The sequence below is a fragment of the Lucilia cuprina genome, chromosome 6 (assembly GCF_022045245.1).
Source record: "Lucilia cuprina isolate Lc7/37 chromosome 6, ASM2204524v1, whole genome shotgun sequence".
Classification (NCBI taxonomy): Eukaryota; Metazoa; Arthropoda; class Insecta; order Diptera; family Calliphoridae; genus Lucilia; species Lucilia cuprina.
This window is the reverse complement of record NC_060954.1, coordinates 58498175-58520037: the sequence shown is the minus strand read 5'-3', so window position 1 is coordinate 58520037 and position 21863 is coordinate 58498175. Positions and strand designations below refer to the sequence as shown.

Sequence of the window (21863 nt, the reverse complement as noted above, 5' to 3'; positions counted from 1 at the left end):
TAGTCTAGTCTATAGTCTAGTCTATAGTCTAGTCTCTAGTCTAGTCTATAGTCTAGTCTATAGTTTAGTCTATAGTCTAGTCTATAGTCTAGTCTATAGTCTAGTCTAGTCTATAGTCTAGTCTATAGTCTAGTCTATAGTTTAGTCTATAGTCGAGTCTATTCTATAGCCTAGTCTATAGTAAAGGAAAAAATGTCACTTACCCCTTTCTTCGGTTAATTTCGTTTGATACAAACTACTGTGTGTATACATGCCCACACCACCACCTGCATTAGCACTATTGGAGCCAGTTATTGTTGACCAGGTGGTCGTTAGAGTGGTGACAATTGTTGTTATAAAACGCATAAGCCAAGATTCTTCATATTTGTTATTGTAATTATAAACATTTCTACTGGTACGATATGTTTGATATTGTGAATAATCAACTTCATCTCCAGAATCGTAAGCTAATCTTTCAGCTGCTCTTCTGTTTTGTGTATATTTGGATGATTCATAACGACGTCTGATTTGTTCTTCTTGGGCGGGATTACGTTGTATCATATAATTGATGCGTTCGTGATGATTCTCCAACGACTGGCGAGACATGTTGGGCATGGCTACAATACCGGGTGCCAATTCACGTCTATGTGGTGATAATTCAGAATAGGTATAATCTGTTTTAGGGGTGGTCCTAAAGAGAAGAAAAATATTATTAATAAAAAATCAATATTATTTAAAAAAATTAACTTACTTCCAATATTCTCCTGCTTTTTTGTATTCCAAATAGGCAATATGATCACTGGCATCTAAATTGAGACTGCCATCACCAAATGAATTACCCAAGAAACCGCTTAGGGATTTGTTTTTACTAGTACTTAGCTCCTTTTCAGCATTTAATACATTTTGTGTGTGTTCTTTATATCTACGCTGTTGGCTACTGTGATCAGTTTTGAAACTGCCACTACTACCACCACCACCACCTCCTCCTTCACTTCTTGAAGCATATTGTGAGGCAAAACTTGTAACAAAATTACTGGCTTTGGGTGTTGAAGTAGCTACGCTACCACTTCCTCCCAATTTTTTGCTTTTTGTTATAACCGTTGTTGTTGATGAACGTGTTGTTTCGCTTAAGGTTTGTTTTTGTTGTTGTTGTGTGTATCCTTGAGCTGTTGAGGAGGAGGAGGATGATGATGTTGTTGTTGTGGTTCGTGTGTTAATTTTGTTTTTATTTTCAGGACTTTCTTCACTGGAGTAATCAGATGTTTTGATTTTAGTTTGTGCCATTTTAGAGGGACTATCTTTACCACTTCCCACTGTAGATGATGATGTTACCTCAACGGTTTCTTCAACAATAGTTCTAAGAGAAAAAAAGAAAAATATATTATTTTAAAGAAATTTGAAAATTAATTAAAAAGAACTATATTATTACAAAACTTTTGTAATTTTTAAAAATTAAAAAAAATCGTTTATTATAAAAGTTTTTTTCATTGTCTAAAATAAATAAAATTTAAAAATAATATTCATAAATAGTATGAATTTTCTTAAATAGTGTGAATTTTCATTAATAGTATGAATTTTCATAAACATTAAATTTTTGCAAAAAAATCTATAAATATTTTCTATGAACTTTACATATTTTGGATGAAATTGTAATTGTATTTATTATATTTTTTTGTAAAATCTTAAATGTTTGTTAATTTGCTGTTTAGACAAAAACAATTGTTTATTGACCTTTAAAAGAAAAACTTGGCTATTCTCCACATTCAATCAACCTTAAAAGTTGTCAACAGAAAAGTTCATTGTCAATTTCACTGAAACTACATATTTCAAACAAATCACCTTTATTTCCAAAACACCCTCATAAATTACGTCATATTTAGAAGAATTCTAATTCATTAACTTATCGTCTGATAACTGTTACTGACAATTAGATATATTTTTAACTTTAGTATATTTTTAACTTTTTTAAAGTTTTTATCAAGTTTTCAAATAGATTTTTAAATATATCACCTTCGTATTCAATGTTGATTTAAATCTTTAACAACTCTTAATATGTACAGGAAATGGTGTAAATTTAAGCTAAATTTATTTTCATATTCTCACACTTACGCGCTTTATTTATGTTTATTCTGTAGAAGTTTGTTAGTATTTAAACTATACTTTATTTTTTAATTCAACATTTGGCGCGTTATTTGTTATTAAGATTTTTATTCTCTATACACTCTACACACAATTATTTCACCGAAAACTAAACGTATTAATAAACGTGTTTGTATGTAATAATTGTATATAATAATTTATATTGTGTTAATCACTCCCCTGGCTAAAAAATAAATGTATTTCGTATTTTGAGTTTCATGTCGTTTCAAATGATGACGTTATTTTTGGTTTTTAGCTTTGTTATACAAACAAAAATTTTGTTGTTTTGACCGTCATTTGTTTTATAAACTTTTAACAATTCATATTCTCTCAACATCAACAACATATACCTACAGCGAGTCTAGTTGAGTTCAGTTTTAGTTTGTTGTGTTGTTAAAATGAAAAATAAATAAATACATTTTGAAGGTCACTTAACACGTTATATTTATGTATAAATTAATTTTTTTTATATATTTAAATATTTTATGTATTACGAAAATGTTATAAGTTGTATATTTGCGTGTGTGTAGATGTGTATATTTATAATTATTTATTCCTACATTTTTATTATAAAACATTTTTGTTATAGTTTTAAAAAGTTAATGAAATGTTGAAAAAATTTATTTAAAATTTAATTTCAAGTCTAAATCATTAGACTTTTGTCAAAACTAATTTTTGTTAAGTAATTTTTAATTAACAATTATAAATTTTTAAAATTATTTTTAATTAAAAATTTATTTTGTTTTTATTAAAAATCTTCTATTTATATTTAGTTAATTCTTTTAAATGTTTTTTTAAGATTTTTTTATTTGTTTTTTAATTGCCAAATTTTTAATCATTCTTTTTGATAAGATTTATGTATTAACAAATTATTACCAATAATCTATAATATAAAAGTATTCAATTAGAAAAAGTTATTAATAGAGTTTAATTTACCACTTTAGCCGTTTAAAATCTTTTTGATAAAAAGTTTCCATAGACGAAAAACTAGTCAATAGATTAGTTTAAAGAATAGTCCTTAGACTTAACCGATATAGACTAGTTTATGGACTAGTATATATACCGGTTTGTGGACTAGTCTAAACACTAATTTGTGGAATAGTCTATAAACTGTTAGTTTAAACACTTTTATGATGATGGACTAAACCCTAGACTATTCTGTGAGCTAGTCAATAGACTAGTTTCTGGACTAGTGTATATACTAGTTTGTTGACTAGTTTATTTACTTGTTTATGGGCTAGTCTAAAGACATGTTTGTGGACTAGACTATATACAAGACCATAGACTATAGACTAGTTTATGGACTAGTCTATAGATTAGTTATTGGACTAGTCTATAGACTAGTTATTGGGATAGTCTATAGACTAGTTTATGGACTAGTCTATAGACTAGTTTATGGACTAGTCTATAGACTAGTTATTGGACTAGTCTATAGATTAGTTATAGGACTAGTCTATAGACTAGTTATTGGGCTAGTCTATAGACTAGTTTATGGACTAGTCTATAGACTAGTTATTGGACTAGTCTTTTGACTATTTTATGCATTAGTCTATAGATCAGAGTGTAGTCTAGTCTATAGACCAGTTTAGGGACTAGTCTGTAGACTAATTTATGGACTAACTTCGGTTGTAAATACACTAATCTTTGAACTAATCTATGGACTAGGCTAGTGATAAGTATTAAGACTAGTCTATTAACTAATTTTTGGACAAGTTGACAGATTAACTACTCTACGAAACTTTCTATTGAATCTATATAGATAGACAACTCAAAAGAATAGTCTACAGACTAATCTTTACACTATTCTAAGCCTATGGATTGGTCTATTGACTACTCTACCAAACAATCTGCGATTCTGTGCAAATTGGTTTCAACAGACGGACAGACATAGCTCAAACTTCTCGACTATCTATAAGGATCCAGAATATCTATATTTTTAAAACTTATTAATAAACAAAAAAGATTGGTGGAAATTTTTTTAAAATTTCACCAAAAAAAGTCTCTTATTTAAGAAAAGTTCCAAATAAATTTAAATGAAAACTTCTAAACTTACTTAACATTTGGTGCCAAAGATGTAATTTTTTTCTTTTGATGATGTACATGTGGTTCATCGCCAACATGATCACAATTTTCATGATCACAACTGGAACGTAAAAATGGTGTTTTCGACCTAGATCGACGTCTAGTCTCTATAGTATATTCACTCATCTTGTAAATATCTTAATGATGATTTTTATTTCAAAGCTGTTGGAAAGAAAACAAAAAAAAAAAGATTAAAAAAAATTTGTATGAAAATGAAAATATAAACAAAAAAATTTTAACGTAAATAAACAAACAAAAAAACACCAGAAGTTTTTAACCACATAGATTGATAATAGATTATAGCAAGAAACGAGTACATACGTATGTAGACATACCTTACATTTTAGACTAACATGTATGGCAAGATAAGTAAAACCAGTACAAACGAAGAAGTATGGTGGGGCAAAGATAAAGCATTATTGTAAATGAGGAAAAAAAAGGAGTGTCTTGTTTACAGTATTACGTATGAGTAAACTATAGCCAGAAGTTTAAGTAATATTATTATAATTGAGCAAAAATATTTGAAATCTTAACCTTAAATAGACCTATAGAGACCAAAATAGTTTAGTTTTATTTAAGAAATCTAAGACAACATTTAAAGTTTACCCAAACTCCCAGAGTTGTTGCTTAAAAAACTAATACTCTATGCTAATATGCAAAACAAACAGAGAATTGTTATAGAAAATGATTATAAATGTAATTCAATTGCCACATGGCTAGACAGACAAACAAAAATCATTTTACCCTTATAAAGAAATAAACTTACATAGTGTAAAACAATAAAGTATTTATGAATGGAGGAGGAGGGGGAGATAACAATTGACTCGTAGTCAAACAAGTTTTCGTGTTGTAAAAGCTTTGTTATTAATTAAAATAACTAAGTAAATTAAAAATAATTTATAAAACACTTACAATTAAAGCAAAAAAAAAAAACTCATAAAATTTCTAATTGTTTTAAGTAATAGAAAAAAATTTATAAAATACCTTTAAAGAATATTAATGAGATTTTAATACGAAGTATAGAAACTGTTTTAAAATATTTATGGAATTCTTTTTATAAGAAATAAAGCCTCAGTTAGTTCTCTTTGTAAAAATGGCGCAATATCTAATTGATGATTTAGTTCAAGTAACGAAATCGCACAAATAACATGTGGCAAACATTTTGCCGGTTAATAAAAAAAAAATATTGATAAGACTTCGTTGACTTTGTAGAGCAAAAGCACAATAATAACGTATTTTTGTTTGAATAACATGAATATATAAGAAAACTAAATGAATCACAAAAGTAGAAGATGGAAAAGGGATCACAAAATAATTTGCCAAGAAGAAGATTGAGTCGTTCTTTTTATTAAGTTATGATGTCATTTTTTTTATTGGTGTTTGTTTACACTTAAGCTAGATACATAATAATGAATTATTTGCGAAAATACTTTTTAGAAACGTTTACTCTAGGCAAACAAACAGAGTTAAGTTAGACTTATGAGAGTATAATAGTTTTAATATTAATTGAATTAATAAATGAAGACACGTGACACTATTTTAATAAATAGGGGCCTGTTTAAAGAAACTTCAACTAAAATTAACATTAACTTCTAAACGTTTCCATAATGCAGTCTCCTAAATGATGCGATGTTTAATATATTAGAGATTTAAAAACTAACAGGAACTGAACTAGAAGGGAACTAGAACTGAACATGGAAAACTCATTTAGAACCAAACAAGAACTGAACTAGAACTAAGTTAGGACTGAATTAGAACTGATCTAGAACTAAACTAAAACAGAACTAGAACTGAACTAGAACTGAACTAGAACTGAACTAGAACTGAACTAGAACTGAACTAGAACTGAACTAGAACTGAACAAGAACTGAACTAGAACTGAACTAGAACTGAACTAGAACTGAACTAGAACTGAACTAGAACTGAACTAGAACTGAACTAGAACTGAACTAGAACTGAACTAGAACTGAACTAGAACTGAACTAGAACTGAACTAGAACTGAACTAGAACTGAACTAGAACTGAACTGGAACTGAACTAGAACTGAACTAGAACTGAACTAGAACTGAACTAGAACTGAACTAGAACTGAACTAGAACTGAACTAGAACTGAACTAGAACTGAATTAGAACTGAACTAGAACTGAACTATAATTGAACTAGAACTGAAATAGAACTGAACTAGAACTGAACTAGAATTGAACTAGAACTAATCTAGAACTGAATTAGATTTGAATTAGAACTGAATTAGAACTGAACTAGAACTGCACTAGAATTGGCTGAGAACTGAACTAGTACAGAAAATTATAGCATTAAAATAAACCTATTGAAATTTGTTACAATCTTTATTTATAAACTATTTTCAAATCAATTCAACATATTACTCATTTCGTGATATATAATTTACACACATTTTAGGTCGATTGGTAAAAATAAACAGACACTATGTGCTCCCAAATTAAATTTTGCGTAAAATATCTCAAAACCCCTAAATTAAATGAATAAACAGATATTATGCAACTTAAAATTTAGCACAATTAAAATATCTTTCATAGAATAAAACATAAAAGTGTTTCGTGCTAAATACTTTTTACAGGGATTTTAAAAATGAAATAGGTACGTATGTATTTTGGGAACACGGAAATTAGTACGAATTGGGGGCTTTTAACAAAGACAAATAAACAAACAAATCTCCTAAAGAAAAGAAAGTAAAATTGGCACAAAATATACAGTGATGATTAAAACTATATTATAATATGGAAAAAACAGAGATATTAATTTAATATATTTCCAACGGAAAATACTTAAACCTTTTAGAAAGTTGTCAAAGATAAAAACGGAATCTATTTATTATTTGAATATTTTGCTGAAATTTTGACGAACAGTGTACTTTTAAATAAATCTATAATAAGAATATATTTATGTAAATTTTAAGAATCTATTTGTTTAACGAAAATTAGTCAGCAACACATTGCGAAACATAAAAATAAATTTCTTTTCAAAATTAAACATATATGTAAAAAATAGTATAGACGATCATATCCGACGGATTATGACCTATAGCATACAATGAATATAAGCATATTTATTGAAATTTATCAATCTTTAAATCAAGATCCATATCATTATGAAGATTCGGGACTGATTCTTGATAGCATACATAAACTCTGAATAAATACTGAAGGATTTGTTCATAAGGAAACAAATTTAATATTACGTTACGTTATATATTAATATATCTATCTATATCTATCTAGCTAGTTATCTATCTATTTATCTATCTATCTATCTATCTATCTATCTATCTATCTATCTATCTATCTATTTATCTATCTATCTATCTATCTATCTATCTATCTATCTATCTATCTATCTATCTATCTATCTATCTATCTATCTATCTATCTATATATATATATATCTATCTATCTATATATCTTTATATCTATCTATCTATCTATCTATCTATCTATCTATCTATCTATCTATCTATCTATCTATCTATCTATCTATCTATCTAACTATCTATCTATCTATCTATCTATCTATCTATCTATCTATCTATCTATTTATCTATCTATTTATCTATCTATCTATCTATCTATCTATCGAACTTGTGAATATCTGCTCAACAGCATAATATACCGCCCATTACGAGTAGGCGGTATAAATTAAATCGAAATCTCTCAATATTATAAACAAAATAATATTTTCAAAAGTGAATTATTTAGAAAACTGTACTTGAAATTTCAAAAAAAAAAGCAATAAAAATAAAACAAAAAAGTAATACAAGGTTGTAAATTATAGCCTTACATTTACTAGGTATATAAATATTTTTAATAAAATAAAACATAAAATTAAATTTATTGTTAATTTTATTTAATTATTTGCAATTGCAATAATTGTGAATTGTAGTTTATTTTTTCCAATATTCTATGCTTCCCACCCCTAAACAGCAAAACAATGACGGAGAAATTACAAAAACAATCGCTTGCTATGACACATTCCAAAAACACACATGTTGAAGAAAAATCTCCAGAAGAGAGAAACGGCAAAAAACGGCTTGAAAAAATTCAACACAAATATGCAGGAAAAATGGAAAGGAAAATAACAAGAACAACAAAAAAAGCTGTAAAAACATTTGCTTGGATTTTAACACACATGCATACACAAGTTATAAACAAAAAAATTATCGATCAAATGAAAATACAGGAGAAGGAAAAACTTGTTTTTCCCACAATTTTATATTTTCCTTGGTAGATTTCTAACAAGACGCGGTGGCCTCCTCTCTCTCTGTTAGCAATAAGACGCAACAACAAAATATGTTTATACATATTAATTACAACAACAACATCAAGTCTTAAGAAGCACTAAAAATGCGGTCATCGCTGATTTTGGACGCAATTGATTACAAAAAAAGATTTCTTGATAAAAAAAACACTTACTTTTTTATAATATATTTACACACGCTGTTGTTTTTATTAATTTCCACAATTTATAATTGTTTTTGCAAAACTTTTTTCTTCTAGTTTTAATTTTTTAACATTTTTCTTTTACACCCAAGAAAATTGCTTGCGGTGTTTTATTTTCACACTTTATTTCTTTCTCTCCTTGATTGTATGTTTAGGTTGTTTAATTAAAAATAAACATTAATTAGTCACTCAAATTATTTATGCAAAATATTTTATTAATAGTTTTTTGCTGCTGTTATAATTTATTAGATTCTTTTTAGCAGAACACTCGCGTTATACGACGAACGTCCGTTTGCTTCAATTTAAAATATGCGAATGAAACAAAAACAGATTGAACGCTAAGCTAGCAGAGCCCTCCGCCGACTGACTTTAGCGCCGTTTAATACTATTAATAACGGCGGCGGTTTAAAAGTGTTTTTAAACATTTAAACGTTATTAACAATCAAAACGGAATACGGGTGATTAAAAATTGTGATTTTGAAAGTAAATATCTGTAAAATTAGTTTTTTATATTATGTATACAAAATAAAACTTATTACTACTTAATATAAGAACCAATATTCTGCATCGTTATGTTAATACCTACAGACAGCGCTAAATCGAAATACATCACATACGGTTGTTCAGATATTTGAGACAACTTTATATATAAAAATTCTTATGTCATCTGAAAATCTCTTATGTTCTTTAATTTTCGAGATATCTTGACGTTAGAAACAACCGTAAATTACAACAAAAATTTCAACAGACAATACCTATCTCAGGTAAAACAAAAGATTTTTATAAAGAAAATTGTGACAAATTTATTTTCTTTTTTAGTGTTTTTTTTTTTTTTGAAATTAACTATTGTTCTTAACTTTAATTGAACATTGTTTGAAACAAAACGTTTGCATCAAACACCATCCAACCTTAAATTATAAAGCGTTACCAATCTGGTTTTGTTTAACAGAGTTGTATTTAAAAAGTTGCTATACTAGATATGATAAAGCTACGATAACAGTTTAGAGATGACAGTAATCTGAAATGATCACATAATGAACAATTCAAAAGTTTTTATACGATTCATGGATTTTAGTAACTTATACATTTGGGTCTTAATGTTATTTAAGGATCTTTTATAAAGTATACAGTTTTGACATTTGAAAAAAGTCCCAAAATCAACTTTTTTTCATCTTGAAATAATTTAGTGTGAAGAGGTATATTTAATAAAGTTACAACAAAAATCATTGTAATCGTTTTGTGCGACAGAGAGAGGGAAATAGTTTATCTCTCGTGAGATCTCTGTATACCCTGTACTTGTGGATCTATTACCGATTGTAGTAGTTTTTTAGTGAAAATTATGAATGATCATAAATTTTCTTAATTGAAGCCTTATGATCACAAATTTTCGCTAATTTCTCAATTAGATTTTCACTAATTTTTCAATTGGAACGTTAATTAAGGATATTTTAGGGATATATGAATTATCTCAGATTTCTGCTATTTGCACAATCGGAGCGTTATATTTCAAGATTTCCATAACAAAAATAATATTTAATTCAAAGTTGAAAAAATATAATTTTGACAAAACAATCGATCGAAGCGTTAATCACAGATGTTGGTGATCTACATGGCATATTTGATTAAGAAATTGTAAAATTTAGAAAAAAATCTCTTTATATTTCATTATTTTTTATATTTATATGCATTTTATTTATTCCTTTAATTAATTTTTTATAAACTGTAGTTGTTTATTTTATTAATACGATACAATCACTATTTTTATTTTACTACAAACTTTCTCTCTTACTAAATAAAATAAAAATTGAGGAAATTAAACTAAAAAAAAATATTTAAATAATCAAAAGCGTAAATATATCCAAAAGATAAAAATTATTAAAATAAAATATAAATTTTAAAAGAATAAAGCTGCAAAACTTAAATCATAAGAAAGGTTGTTTGTGAGCAATATATTACACACCAACTGTGAAAATCAATAACAAGCTACAGTAGTTCAAAAAAGAAAAGGAAAACTTAATGCTTTTCTTTATAGACAAAACAATAATATTGTTCTTTTTGTGGAAACTTTATAAGTACAAAGATAATTTAAAGGAAAAACTGGAAACACATTGTCAAGCGAAGAAAACGAAAATAATATCCTCCAAAACAGTTGTCCAGCTGTTTACTTATGTAAAGCAGCTGTGTCTAATTTGGGTTCGGGCTTCGAAGCCATACCAGACAAAAGTTTCTTAATTTCAGCAATAGCACGACCGGGATTCAAACCCTTGGGGCAGGTGCGTGTGCAGTTCATGATGGTGTGACATCTGTAGACACTGAAAGGATCCTTAAGTTTGCCCAAACGTTCGGAGGTGCTTTCATCACGAGAATCGATGATCCAACGATAGGCCTGCATAAGAACGGCAGGTCCCAAGTACTTTTCGGAATTCCACCAGTAAGAGGGACAAGAGGTAGAGCAGCAAGCACACAAAATACACTCATACAAACCGTCCAATTTGGAACGATCCTCAACGGATTGCAAGTATTGAGCTTTACCCTTTTGTTCGGTGGCTTCGTTTCTAAAAGAATGGGTTATTTAAAAAATGTTTTTTTTTTATTTTTTAATTTAAGACATACTTGCGTTGCAACCAGGGTTGAATAGATCTGTATTGTTCATAGAAGTTATTCATATCGGGCACTAAATCACGTACCACATACATATGGGGCAAAGGATAAACCTTCAATGGTTTCGAGGTGTTGGTATCGATTTTGCTAAAACAAAAAACATTTAGATTTAAAAATTCACTTTATTTAAATGTTATTAAATTTTGTTGTAAGAAAGATTTTTTTCTTATCTTTTCGAACTTGGTGTTTTATTATTTTGAAATATATGTTTAATGTTTTTAGTTAGATAACAAAAGTGTTTGGTCATAGTAAATATTTTAAAGAAAGACCTTATATTAAAATGGGGTGATAATTATTATTTAGCTGCTGAATATTTAAAAAGTATTGTTTGATTTCAAGAACCTTGGTATATTCATATATCATATATTTGAAAAAGTCGATTCGATTAAAACGTTGAATAAGTTGAATTTTTGTTTTAATTAAAGGATTCACTTACTTGTAAAAAAAGTCCAAAGATCATAAGTTTTTAAAAACTTTTGAAAAGTCGACGTGTTTATTTCAAAAACTCATTATTTAAAAAGTTTTGAAATATTGAAAACTTCAATATTGTAAAAACTAATGAAAATTCTTTTTGTAAATTAAAAATAGGTTTCTATAAATCGACTTTCGAATAATCGAACAATAGACTTTTTGTCGAAAAATGTCGAAAAGTCGACTATTTTGTTCCAAAAAAATCGATAACTCGACTATCGTCTGGAAAAAAAATCGACTTTGGAAATAAAAGTCGAAAAAAGTCAAAAAGCCGAAAAAATTGTAAAATAAGCTAAAAAAAAGTTGAAAAAGTAAAAAATAGTCAAACAATCGAAAATGGTTGAAAATCGAAAAAAAAAATCGGAAAAGGTCGAAAATCGTCGACAAGTCTGAAATGGTCGAAAAGTCGAAAATAGTCAAAAAGTCTGTTATTGTCAAAAAGTCGAAAATAGTCGAAAAAAGTCGAAAAGTCGAAAAGTCGAAAAAAAAGTGGAAAAGTCGACTATTTATAAAAATCGACTTTGCATAAAATGCAAAAAGTCGAAAAGTTGACTTAAACTAAATCCAAAAAGTCGATACGTCGAAAAGTCGACTTATCGTTTCAACTATAGAACCCTTATTAAAAAGTGAACACAGTCGCTACTTGTAAGAAAAAAACTCGAAAAGTCGACTTTGCAAATAACAGTAAAAAAGTCGTCTTTTGAAATAAAAGTCAAAAAGTCGACTTAAGAAATACAAGTCGTTTTGTCAGTTATTCAACCAAATTGTAGGAAAACAATTCAGAATAATTGAAAGAGTCCAATGCATAACACGTCCAGAAAATAAAAAAATTGAAAAGTCGACTTTGGAAATTAACATCAAAAAGTTGACTTTGAAAATAAAAATTAAAATACTTTGAAAATTTTCGAATTTTTGTCAGTTATTCAACTAATTTATATAAAAGCAATTCGAAAAATTTAAAAATGTCAAAAGCTTAACACGTTTCAAAAATGTCGACATTAAAAAGTTCGAAAAGTCAACTTTTTTCAAAATTTAAAAAAGTTTGAAAAGTTGACAGCTATAAAATTGAAAAATGAAACGTAATCAATTACTCGTTACAAAAAATTGGAAAATGACTACTTTTAATATAATGCGACCAATTTGAAAGAAAAAGAAGTTAAAAAGTTAACATGTCGCCAAAAAATCAAGAATTTCGAAAAAGTCGATAATTCAGGTTTTTAGTTTTAAAAAGTTTGAAAAGTGAAAATATGATCCTCAATGTCTGAAAGGGCATAGACGGTATACCACTAAAAGCAACAAACAAGTAAATAGACAAATGGTTCTATGAACTCTCGCAGACAAAATGGCGTAATGAATAAACTTGTATCTGCACAAGAAAGATATGGCCGTGTTTGGATATCAAACGTTCATTATATCATCTACAGCAAAGCCGTCCTCATCTCAACAATCTTGTTGCTGTCTCCACAGGGCATGGTTTATTTTGGTAAACCTTCCAATGACTTCTGTAGAAGCTGTCAAGATGAGCAGGAGGAAACCATTGAACATCTCCTCTGCCACTGCCCGACATGATTGCCCTAATACATTTTTGGTTAAAATATCAATTTATGAACAGTAAGTTTAACGCTAAACTTTTACTTTTTGGAAAAACTTATCAAGATGAGAATATTTTTAAATTAAAAATTGTAACTTAATTTTAAAGTTCAACTATAAAAAGTTTTTCATTTCTAATATTTCTAATGATACACAATAACCAGTTTTCATACATCCCATATAAATTAAAAACACTGCCTTGTTTTTTCCCCATTGACATTAGGCTATAAGTCAATTAAAGAAAATTAATGGGTCGAGCAGGTAAAAGCAATAGGCACCAATTATATGTCCACACACAACATATGAAACTAATAACAAAAACGTAACGTAAAATTTGTCTTTTTTACCTACAAAAAAGGTCAAACTAAAGATGCTCTCTACATTTTAAATTTCTATAAATTATTATGGAAAATTCCATAATAATAATTGAAAAAAATCAAATCATTATAACATTTCTAAAAACGAATACACATTTCTTTTTTCAGCGCGTCTTTTTTAATGAAAACTTACCTAATGCAAGCCAATGTATTGGTACCGGCAATATTCATGGCACAGGAACCGCAAATGCCTTCACGGCATGAACGACGGAAAGTCAAAGTGGGGTCCATTTCGTTTTTGATCTTAATCAAAGCATCCAAAACCATGGGACCACATTCGCGTAAGTTAACCTCATAGGTTTGCATGTAAGGCTTTTCACCAGCATTGTCGGGATTCCAACGATAGATTTGGAAAGTTTTAATTTGTGGTGCAGGGGTTTCTTGGGCTTGAGCCTGCTGGTTTTGTTGATTGCCAGAGGTAAGGGAACGCAACTAAACAACAAACAAAAGCCATAATTAATAAACAATTTGAAAAATCATTAAAAGAATAATATATATATAGAACTTTCTATGTTCACTTAAGGTAGGGGGTGTGTTTGTTTTAGGCAACTTAACAAATTTAATTTGCACATGATTCTTTTTATACACTAGCACCATATTATCATCAAGCGTTTACATAACAATTTTTTTATTGCAAAATAAAAATTTTCTTAATTTATTTTGCTAATAATCATTGCGTGTTATATTCTTTATAAATTTGTTATTATTTTCATATTATTAAATGCTTATGTAAGATATTTCTAGACCCCACTTAATATTTTGGTGGTGGCTATAACCATTCCCTACCTGCTGACGTGCGGCTAGAGCACCAGTACGGCTCAACATCAAACGGGCTTCATTAACCAACATTATTATTGTTCTTTTTATATCTGTTTATCAGTAATTTAAATTTCTACTTTTGTTTTATAACTAAAATTGAAACGTCACTGCGTTTGCAATTTACGATTTAATCAAAGAAAATTCGAAAAATTGTCTTATTTTCCCGTGGAAAAATTTTCGACTTGTTTGTTGAAAAACTCTCACAGCAGACTGGCCAACTTCGGATAAAATCTTTGCTCTCATTATTTGTTTTGCAATTTTGACAATTGTCAAAATGTGACATCTACGGAGATGCCACATATATTAAAAAACGGCAAATTATCAAAAGTAAGTTTAAAATTGTCAATTCAAATAAACAAATTTTTAACAGACACATCTTAAATAAATTTAAGGATTTTTTTTTCAGAAATTTATCTGAATTATTAAGGAAACAGCAAAGATTTATTTTTCTAGCTTAAATATAACTAAAATGTTATTCCAAATTTGTAGTTTCAATTTGTTATATTTATTTTATAAATATATTAGAATTACAAAAACATTTAATTAATTGTCGATATTCTCTGCACATCGACATTTTTAAAGTAAAAATCGTTAAAACGGCTTTTTGCTATATAAAAAATCGACAATCTGGCAGTTTGTAAACATATGACACTATACAGAGTTGTTTGCACACAGGGTTTCTGGCCTGCGTTGACAAGAAATTTGTGAACAATTAGAAAAATTAAAAATTTTAGTGACGGCTTAAAATTCATGATAAAAGAAAACAAAAAACAAACCTGAATGTTATAATGTGTTAATATTTTAAAGACTTCCTATGAACAAAATCAATAATTAAATAATTATTAAAATTATTACAATTGGAAAAGCAGAGATGGTTTTTGTTGTTTTAGGTTTTGATATTGGATAGATGTTTTGGAGGGTGAACAAATACTGGGTTGATAAATTGACTAAACACAATATTGGCGCAAATTAAACTACTAAAGTAATTAACTAAAGATGTACACTACACAACAATCGTTGAGGTGGCAACGCGATTTACGCTTTTGAAACTTTTCTCGGTTTATAAACTACAAGTTACACACCAAAAAATTTTATGTTTTTGTTTAAACTTTTAATATTTTTCTTTCGTTGTAGGTTAAATTTATTTCATATTAATATTTTTGTTCTACACAAATCAAAATACATTCCTGATCAGCTGCCGACGTCAGAAGTTGCTGAACTTTTCCCGGCAGACGCTTTACATGAAAATACACTATTTCAACTTTTTTGACAGAAGCCTATAACGCGTTGCCGCGTACACCACGTATTGTGTACCTCTGTCTTTACGCTTTTCAAACTGATGTTTATCCCTTTGATGTAATTGAGAAAAAAGAACACGCTACTTTTATAAAAAAGAAGACGACAATTGTAAATGTAATTAATGAAAATTTAAAACAAAAAAATATTTTGTGAAGAAGTGAATTTTTTTTATAAAATTTTGTATTAATTTTTTGGATCAGCTGTTTACACTTTTGCATTTCTTGCTCAAGATTAAATCATCTTCATCGGGCGCTTAAACTAGCAAACAAATTTTACAAATTGAATACTCAAAAACAACTTTGGAGGATTAATTTTAATTTAATTCCTAATCCTTTACCTAAAAATTGGACCTAAGTAACTAAATATCTAACTAATTAACTAACAAAATGTCTTAATCTAAATATGAATGTCCGTATTTTAGCTTTTTAAGATATTTGTACAAAAATCCAAGTTTTGGCATTAAAATTCACATTATTTACATTGTAAATGATTTAGTTATTACTATTTACACAACTTAATTCTTTAGTTAACGATTACAGGTTTTTTCTTCCTTTGTTTCTAAACTCTTTAAATATTTACAATTTTCTTAACAGCCTTTTTATAGCATGTCTTTCTTCTGTTTTGCTAGTGACACAAAAACTGAACTTTTTTAGCCTAAATAAGGTGATTAACGGAGACAAATACATGTACACATGAAAAGTAACTGACTAACGGTATCAAGAAAAATAATGGAGGCAAAAAGAAAGATGTATATAAGAAGAAGGTAAAAATACATCTATTTACAGATAAACACCACTTGGCATTATATAAAGACATTTAACAACATTTTACACGACAATTACCGTTAATGGGGAATATGAAGGATGTACATACATACAATTTTAGATGGAAAGAGAAAGTGTAGGGAGCAAAGCAGAAGATCTAAAAACAAATACCAGAAACAATGTCAGTTCAACAATAATCAAAACTGTTAATTGCTAAGAAAGTTAAAATAATATAAAGCAAAAACAAAAAAAACTTTTGTAGAGAAAAACACAAAACTTTTACAAAGTGTTATAGGTGAGAGATACTATAATATTATTAAATAACCCTATAGACGGCAGTTGTTTGCTGGTATAATCGAGACATTCATTAGTTTTTGGAAATCTTTCTTTAAAAAAAGAAAGACTTGAAATTTAAGTTCAAACTTTACAAGTTTCGAACGGAGACTTCAAAATATAAAATTTATGTTTGCTTGGCAACACAGTGAAAGTTTAATTTTGTACTAGGGTTCTATAGTTGAAACGAAAAGTCGACTTTTCGACTTTTTGCATTTTATGAAAAGTCGACTTTTAGAATTTTATGAAAAGTCGACTTTTCGACTTTTTGCATTTAGTTAAAAGTCGATTTTTCGACTTTTCGTATTTTTCATTTAATTAAAAGTCGATTTTTCGACTTTTAATATTTTATAAATAGTCGACTTTTCGACTTTTTCCGTCTTTTCGACTTTTTGACTTTCCGACTTTTTTCGAGTTTTCGACTTTTTTCGACTTTTCGACTTTTTTCGACTTTTCGACAACAAGTCGATTTATAGAACCCTACCAGAAGCGTAAATTTATAATGTTGCCATTTAAAATTATATTATTATTTTTTATTATTATAATTATTATTATTATTATTGTTATTATTATTATTATTATTATTATTATTATTACTATTATTATTTTTATTATTATGATTTATTATTATTAACAAACAAATTTTATTTATATTTTTTCTATTTGTTGCAATTTTTTGTGTTTTTTCGACTTCTTTCTATTTTCGACCTTTTCCGACTTTTCGACTTTTTTTTACTATTTTCAACTTTTTCCGACTATTTTCGACTTTTTGGGATTTTGTTCGACTTTTTCCGACTTATCGACTTTTTCCGACTTATCGACTTTTTCCGACTTTTCGACTTTTTTCGACTCTTTCCGACTTTTTTCGACTTTCCGACTTTTTTCGACTTTTATTTACAAAGTCGACTTTTCGACTTTTTTCATAGACGATAGTCGAGTTATCGACTTTTTTGGAACAAAATAGTCGACTTCGACTTTTCGACTTTTTTTGACAAAAAGTCGATTGTTCGATTATTTGAAAGTCGATTTATAGAACCCTATTTTGTACACAAAAACAATAAAGTGGATTAACATCAGATTAAATTTGTTTTTTGTAGTTTTCGAGATTTACGAAATTTAATTTGTATATATTTTGTATGTGGGTGTGGCTTCTTGCCAACACTTTGTAAAGATTACAAAATTCGTTTTAACCGTTTGAAAACAATCTTACCTGTTGTCTGTTTTTTTAAGAAAGTAAAACTTTTTAAGATTTATCTTCAAGACAATGAAAACTTAAAGGATTTTTCTTTTAACATGCTTTACGAAATCTACAAAATGTTACTAAAGAAATGTGACCTTAGGGCATCATTTTTAAAACCATTTTTGGACATTAAAATTAAAATTACTTTTAAAGAATTTAAATGTTCTCATCATTTATTTTTTTTGTTTAAATATTTAATTTTTGACTTTAGTCTATAGACAAAGACGTACTCTATGTCTATATATTGGAAATTCCCTAAACGTATTTGCAAGTGTAAACGAAGCATAAAATAGATGTTGTGAACGAAACCTCGCCTTGCGGTGTTATTTTTCAATTCGTTTAGTGATTAGTGTAAAGCCACAAGGAAATATATAATGTTGTAATTTTACTACTATAAGTCTGGCTAATGGCTGGCTGTCGATTTTGTATGAATACCCTGTAGTATGGCAGAAGCGTTTGTCCTAAACTAATGAAGTTAAGTTATCCTTTTTATTAAAACACATCTTAAAAGAGTCTACTCTTTAGATTACTAGGGGTCTATTAGGTGGTGATTGTCTAATTAATAATAAAATATAAGTTCGCCAAGTGTTATATTTTAGTAAATATTGATAAACTGTAGGGATACCCAGCAGATTGGGGGTTTGGTTAGAAAACCACTTAGGGCCAATCTTTAAGTGAAGGATTAGGAATGAAATTAAATTGAATACTCAATCAGCTAATTTTGTTTGCTAGTTTAAGCGCCCAATGGAGATGGTTTAAACTTGAGCAAAAAGTGTAAAAGTGTAAACAGCTGATGCCAAAAAATTTATACAATTTTTATTAAAATAAACATTAAAATGTTTGATTTATCGATTAGTATAAATTATGGAGACTTCACAATACATTTTATTGTTTTAAATTTAAGTTTTCATCAATTTTCATATCACACTTCCAATTGTCTTCTTCTTTTTTATAAAACATGTATTGTTTTGATAACAAACAGTGACATTTACTGTTGTCAACACTAGCGAAGTTAAATGTAGTTCTCAAAAACATTAAAAGGAGATTAATATCAGAATCAATTTATTTTTAGATTAACTAATCTGATTATTAATTGGCATTTAATTGCCAACTCAAAAACACGCTCTTAGTGATACCATTAGTCTACCGACTATACTAGGAGAATGTCAATCATTTTTCCATTACTTAGTAGCAGCTACAAAGCTAATGCCAAAAAATCCAAATCGTGGTATTAAACAAATCGATTACATGAAGTCTATCCTCCAGATTGACGCTTCCTCATTACTTTAGGATATTAAAGATAAGCCTGTCTTCGCTTTGTTTGAACTAAAAAGAATACATTGATACCAATAACTCAATATATACAAATATTATCCCCAAGTTTATATATATAGTGAATTCCTTGAACTAGCTTTCTTACTGTCTATTTGTAAACTATGGAGTGACGATTGACCTCCTCGTAATCTAAGTGATTGGTTTATAAGCCCCGAACTGTTAGGTATTGTCACACACTAATTCCCACACAAATATCAAAGGACTACTGTGTACACACATACATCCATAGAACATTTCTGACATTTGTGGTTTATATTAAAAAACAACAACAACATCCATAACCACAAAGTATATAAAAATGTTTTTGTTGTTGTTGTTCATTTGAATAACAAACCAAAACTATATAAACATAGAGGTTTTTAAACAAAGTTCATTTGGAGCAACAGAACCAAAAACAAGCCGACCGACCACCAAGAGACAATGATTGTAAATGTAAAAATAAATAAAACCATTTTATAAACAGAAGAAGAAGAACAACAACAAATTGAGTTAAATAACGGTAAATAAATGAACAGAAAGAAAATACGAAAAAAAGTTTAGAAACCATAATGAGAGAGAGAGAGTTATAGGTTTTAGTTTTTTTTAATATTTGTACAGATAATTAAAATTATTAAAAATGTTTGGTTGTTTGTAACAAATGTATGTATTATCGGAATACAATAAAAGCAATTTTGGAAAATGTTCGAAAAAGTTGTTATTATTACCTTTAAATCATGAGAATAAAAAAATGTTAGTTTAATTTAATGTAAATTGTTTTACTTATTCTATTTTTAAAATTTTAATGAAAAAATATGTTTGAATTCTGAAACTTATGTTTGAGTCATTTTAAAGCTGCAAAATAATCTCTAAATTATAAGTATTCATTATGTATTCGAAAAATTACACTTTTTCCAAGAAATTTCTTGTGTGATAAACTTTGTTTTATTTGTTTATTTGAACTTATGTATAAAATTATTAACAACAAATAAATTTATTTATAAATATGTAAGATGTAAACATGACATTAAGTACAAAGTATATTGTTTAATTTTCAATTAATCCAGCAAACTTTAGGCTTTAAATACATAATGATAAAAATAATACTAAAGAAAAGCAAAAAAAAAAGAAAAACAATTTCTTTAAAAGTCAAATATGCTGTCAACCACAAAGTACATAATGTGAACGCATTACGCTTATTTACAAGAAAATGGGCATAATTTGAAACATATATAAAATATTTGTTTAGGAAATTGTTGAACCATTCATAGCAAGAGCTATGAATTTTGTGCTAGAATCCTTTCGAAGTACATAAGCGATATGTACATATAATTATGTAAAAAATTAAATATGCCAGTGTATTTGATTTGCTTTAGTATGTGTTCGACATTGATGCTGGTAATTAAACGGAAATTGTACCACCCAACCACATGATTTTCATTAACAAAAAAAAAATTATAAAAGAAGGAAATGATTTTCTTTTTTTCTCTACCTTTTTAACTAAAAAGCAATTAGCAAAAAAAGTAAATCACTTTTTGTCTGACTTTAAAAACTCAAACGGAGTTAGGGTTTTTATATAAAAATTTAAGGTAAATAGAAAACTCCGATAAAATTTGATTTCAAGAAGATTGTTATTAAATATCATGGATTTTAAGTAAACTATCTATAATACTATCCGATAGATTAGTGCTTAGTGTTCTAGTCTGGGAGACCGGAGGTGGTGAGGCACTGGATTAGGAGCGCACAACAGGGCCTAGGTGTATTTCTTCAATTTTGATGTCAATACAACCTCCCTTTAAACTAACTAACTACCTACCTACCTACCTACCTAAATAACTAACTAACTAACTAACTAACTAACTAACTAACTAACTAACTAACTAACTAACTAACTAACTAACTAACTAACTAACTAACTAAATAACTAAATAACTAAATAACTAAATAACTAAATAACTAAATAACTAAATAACTAAATAACTAAATAACTAAATAACTAAATAACTAAATAACTAAATAACTAAATAACTAAATAACTAAATAACTAAATAACTAAATAACTAAATAACTAAATAACTAAATAACTAAATAACTAAATAACTAAATAACTAAATAACTAAATAACTAAATAACTAAATAACTAAATAACTAAATAACTAAATAACTAAATAACTAAATAACTTAATAACTAAATAACTAAATAATTAAAAAACTAAAAAAACTAAATAACTAAATAACTAAATATCTAAATAACTAAATAACTAAATAACTAAATAACTAAATAACTAAATAACTAAATAACTAAATAACTAAATAACTAAATAACT

General features: G+C 27.7%; 2 protein-coding genes across 2 annotated transcripts; both read right to left on the bottom strand.

The window, feature by feature from the left end:
- Nucleotides 1-157: 157 nt before the first annotated feature.
- On the bottom strand, nucleotides 158-9000 carry LOC124420879 (A-agglutinin anchorage subunit-like). Its single transcript, XM_046955269.1, has 4 exons — nucleotides 8645-9000; nucleotides 4172-4362; nucleotides 731-1336; nucleotides 158-670 (listed from the first exon to the last, which is right to left on the bottom strand). Exons 2-4 carry the CDS (start codon nucleotides 4324-4326, stop codon nucleotides 196-198), a joined length of 1236 nt encoding a protein of 411 aa, XP_046811225.1. The 5' UTR covers nucleotides 4327-4362; nucleotides 8645-9000; the 3' UTR covers nucleotides 158-195.
- A 1645-nt stretch (nucleotides 9001-10645) lies between these two features.
- LOC111677850 (succinate dehydrogenase [ubiquinone] iron-sulfur subunit, mitochondrial) lies at nucleotides 10646-14828 on the bottom strand. The gene is made up of 4 exons (XM_023439051.2): nucleotides 14557-14828; nucleotides 13904-14202; nucleotides 11285-11419; nucleotides 10646-11226 (listed from the first exon to the last, which is right to left on the bottom strand). The coding sequence occupies exons 1-4, from the start codon at nucleotides 14617-14619 to the stop codon at nucleotides 10833-10835; spliced, it is 891 nt and encodes a 296-aa protein (XP_023294819.1). The 5' UTR covers nucleotides 14620-14828; the 3' UTR covers nucleotides 10646-10832.
- Nucleotides 14829-21863: the final 7035 nt, after the last annotated feature.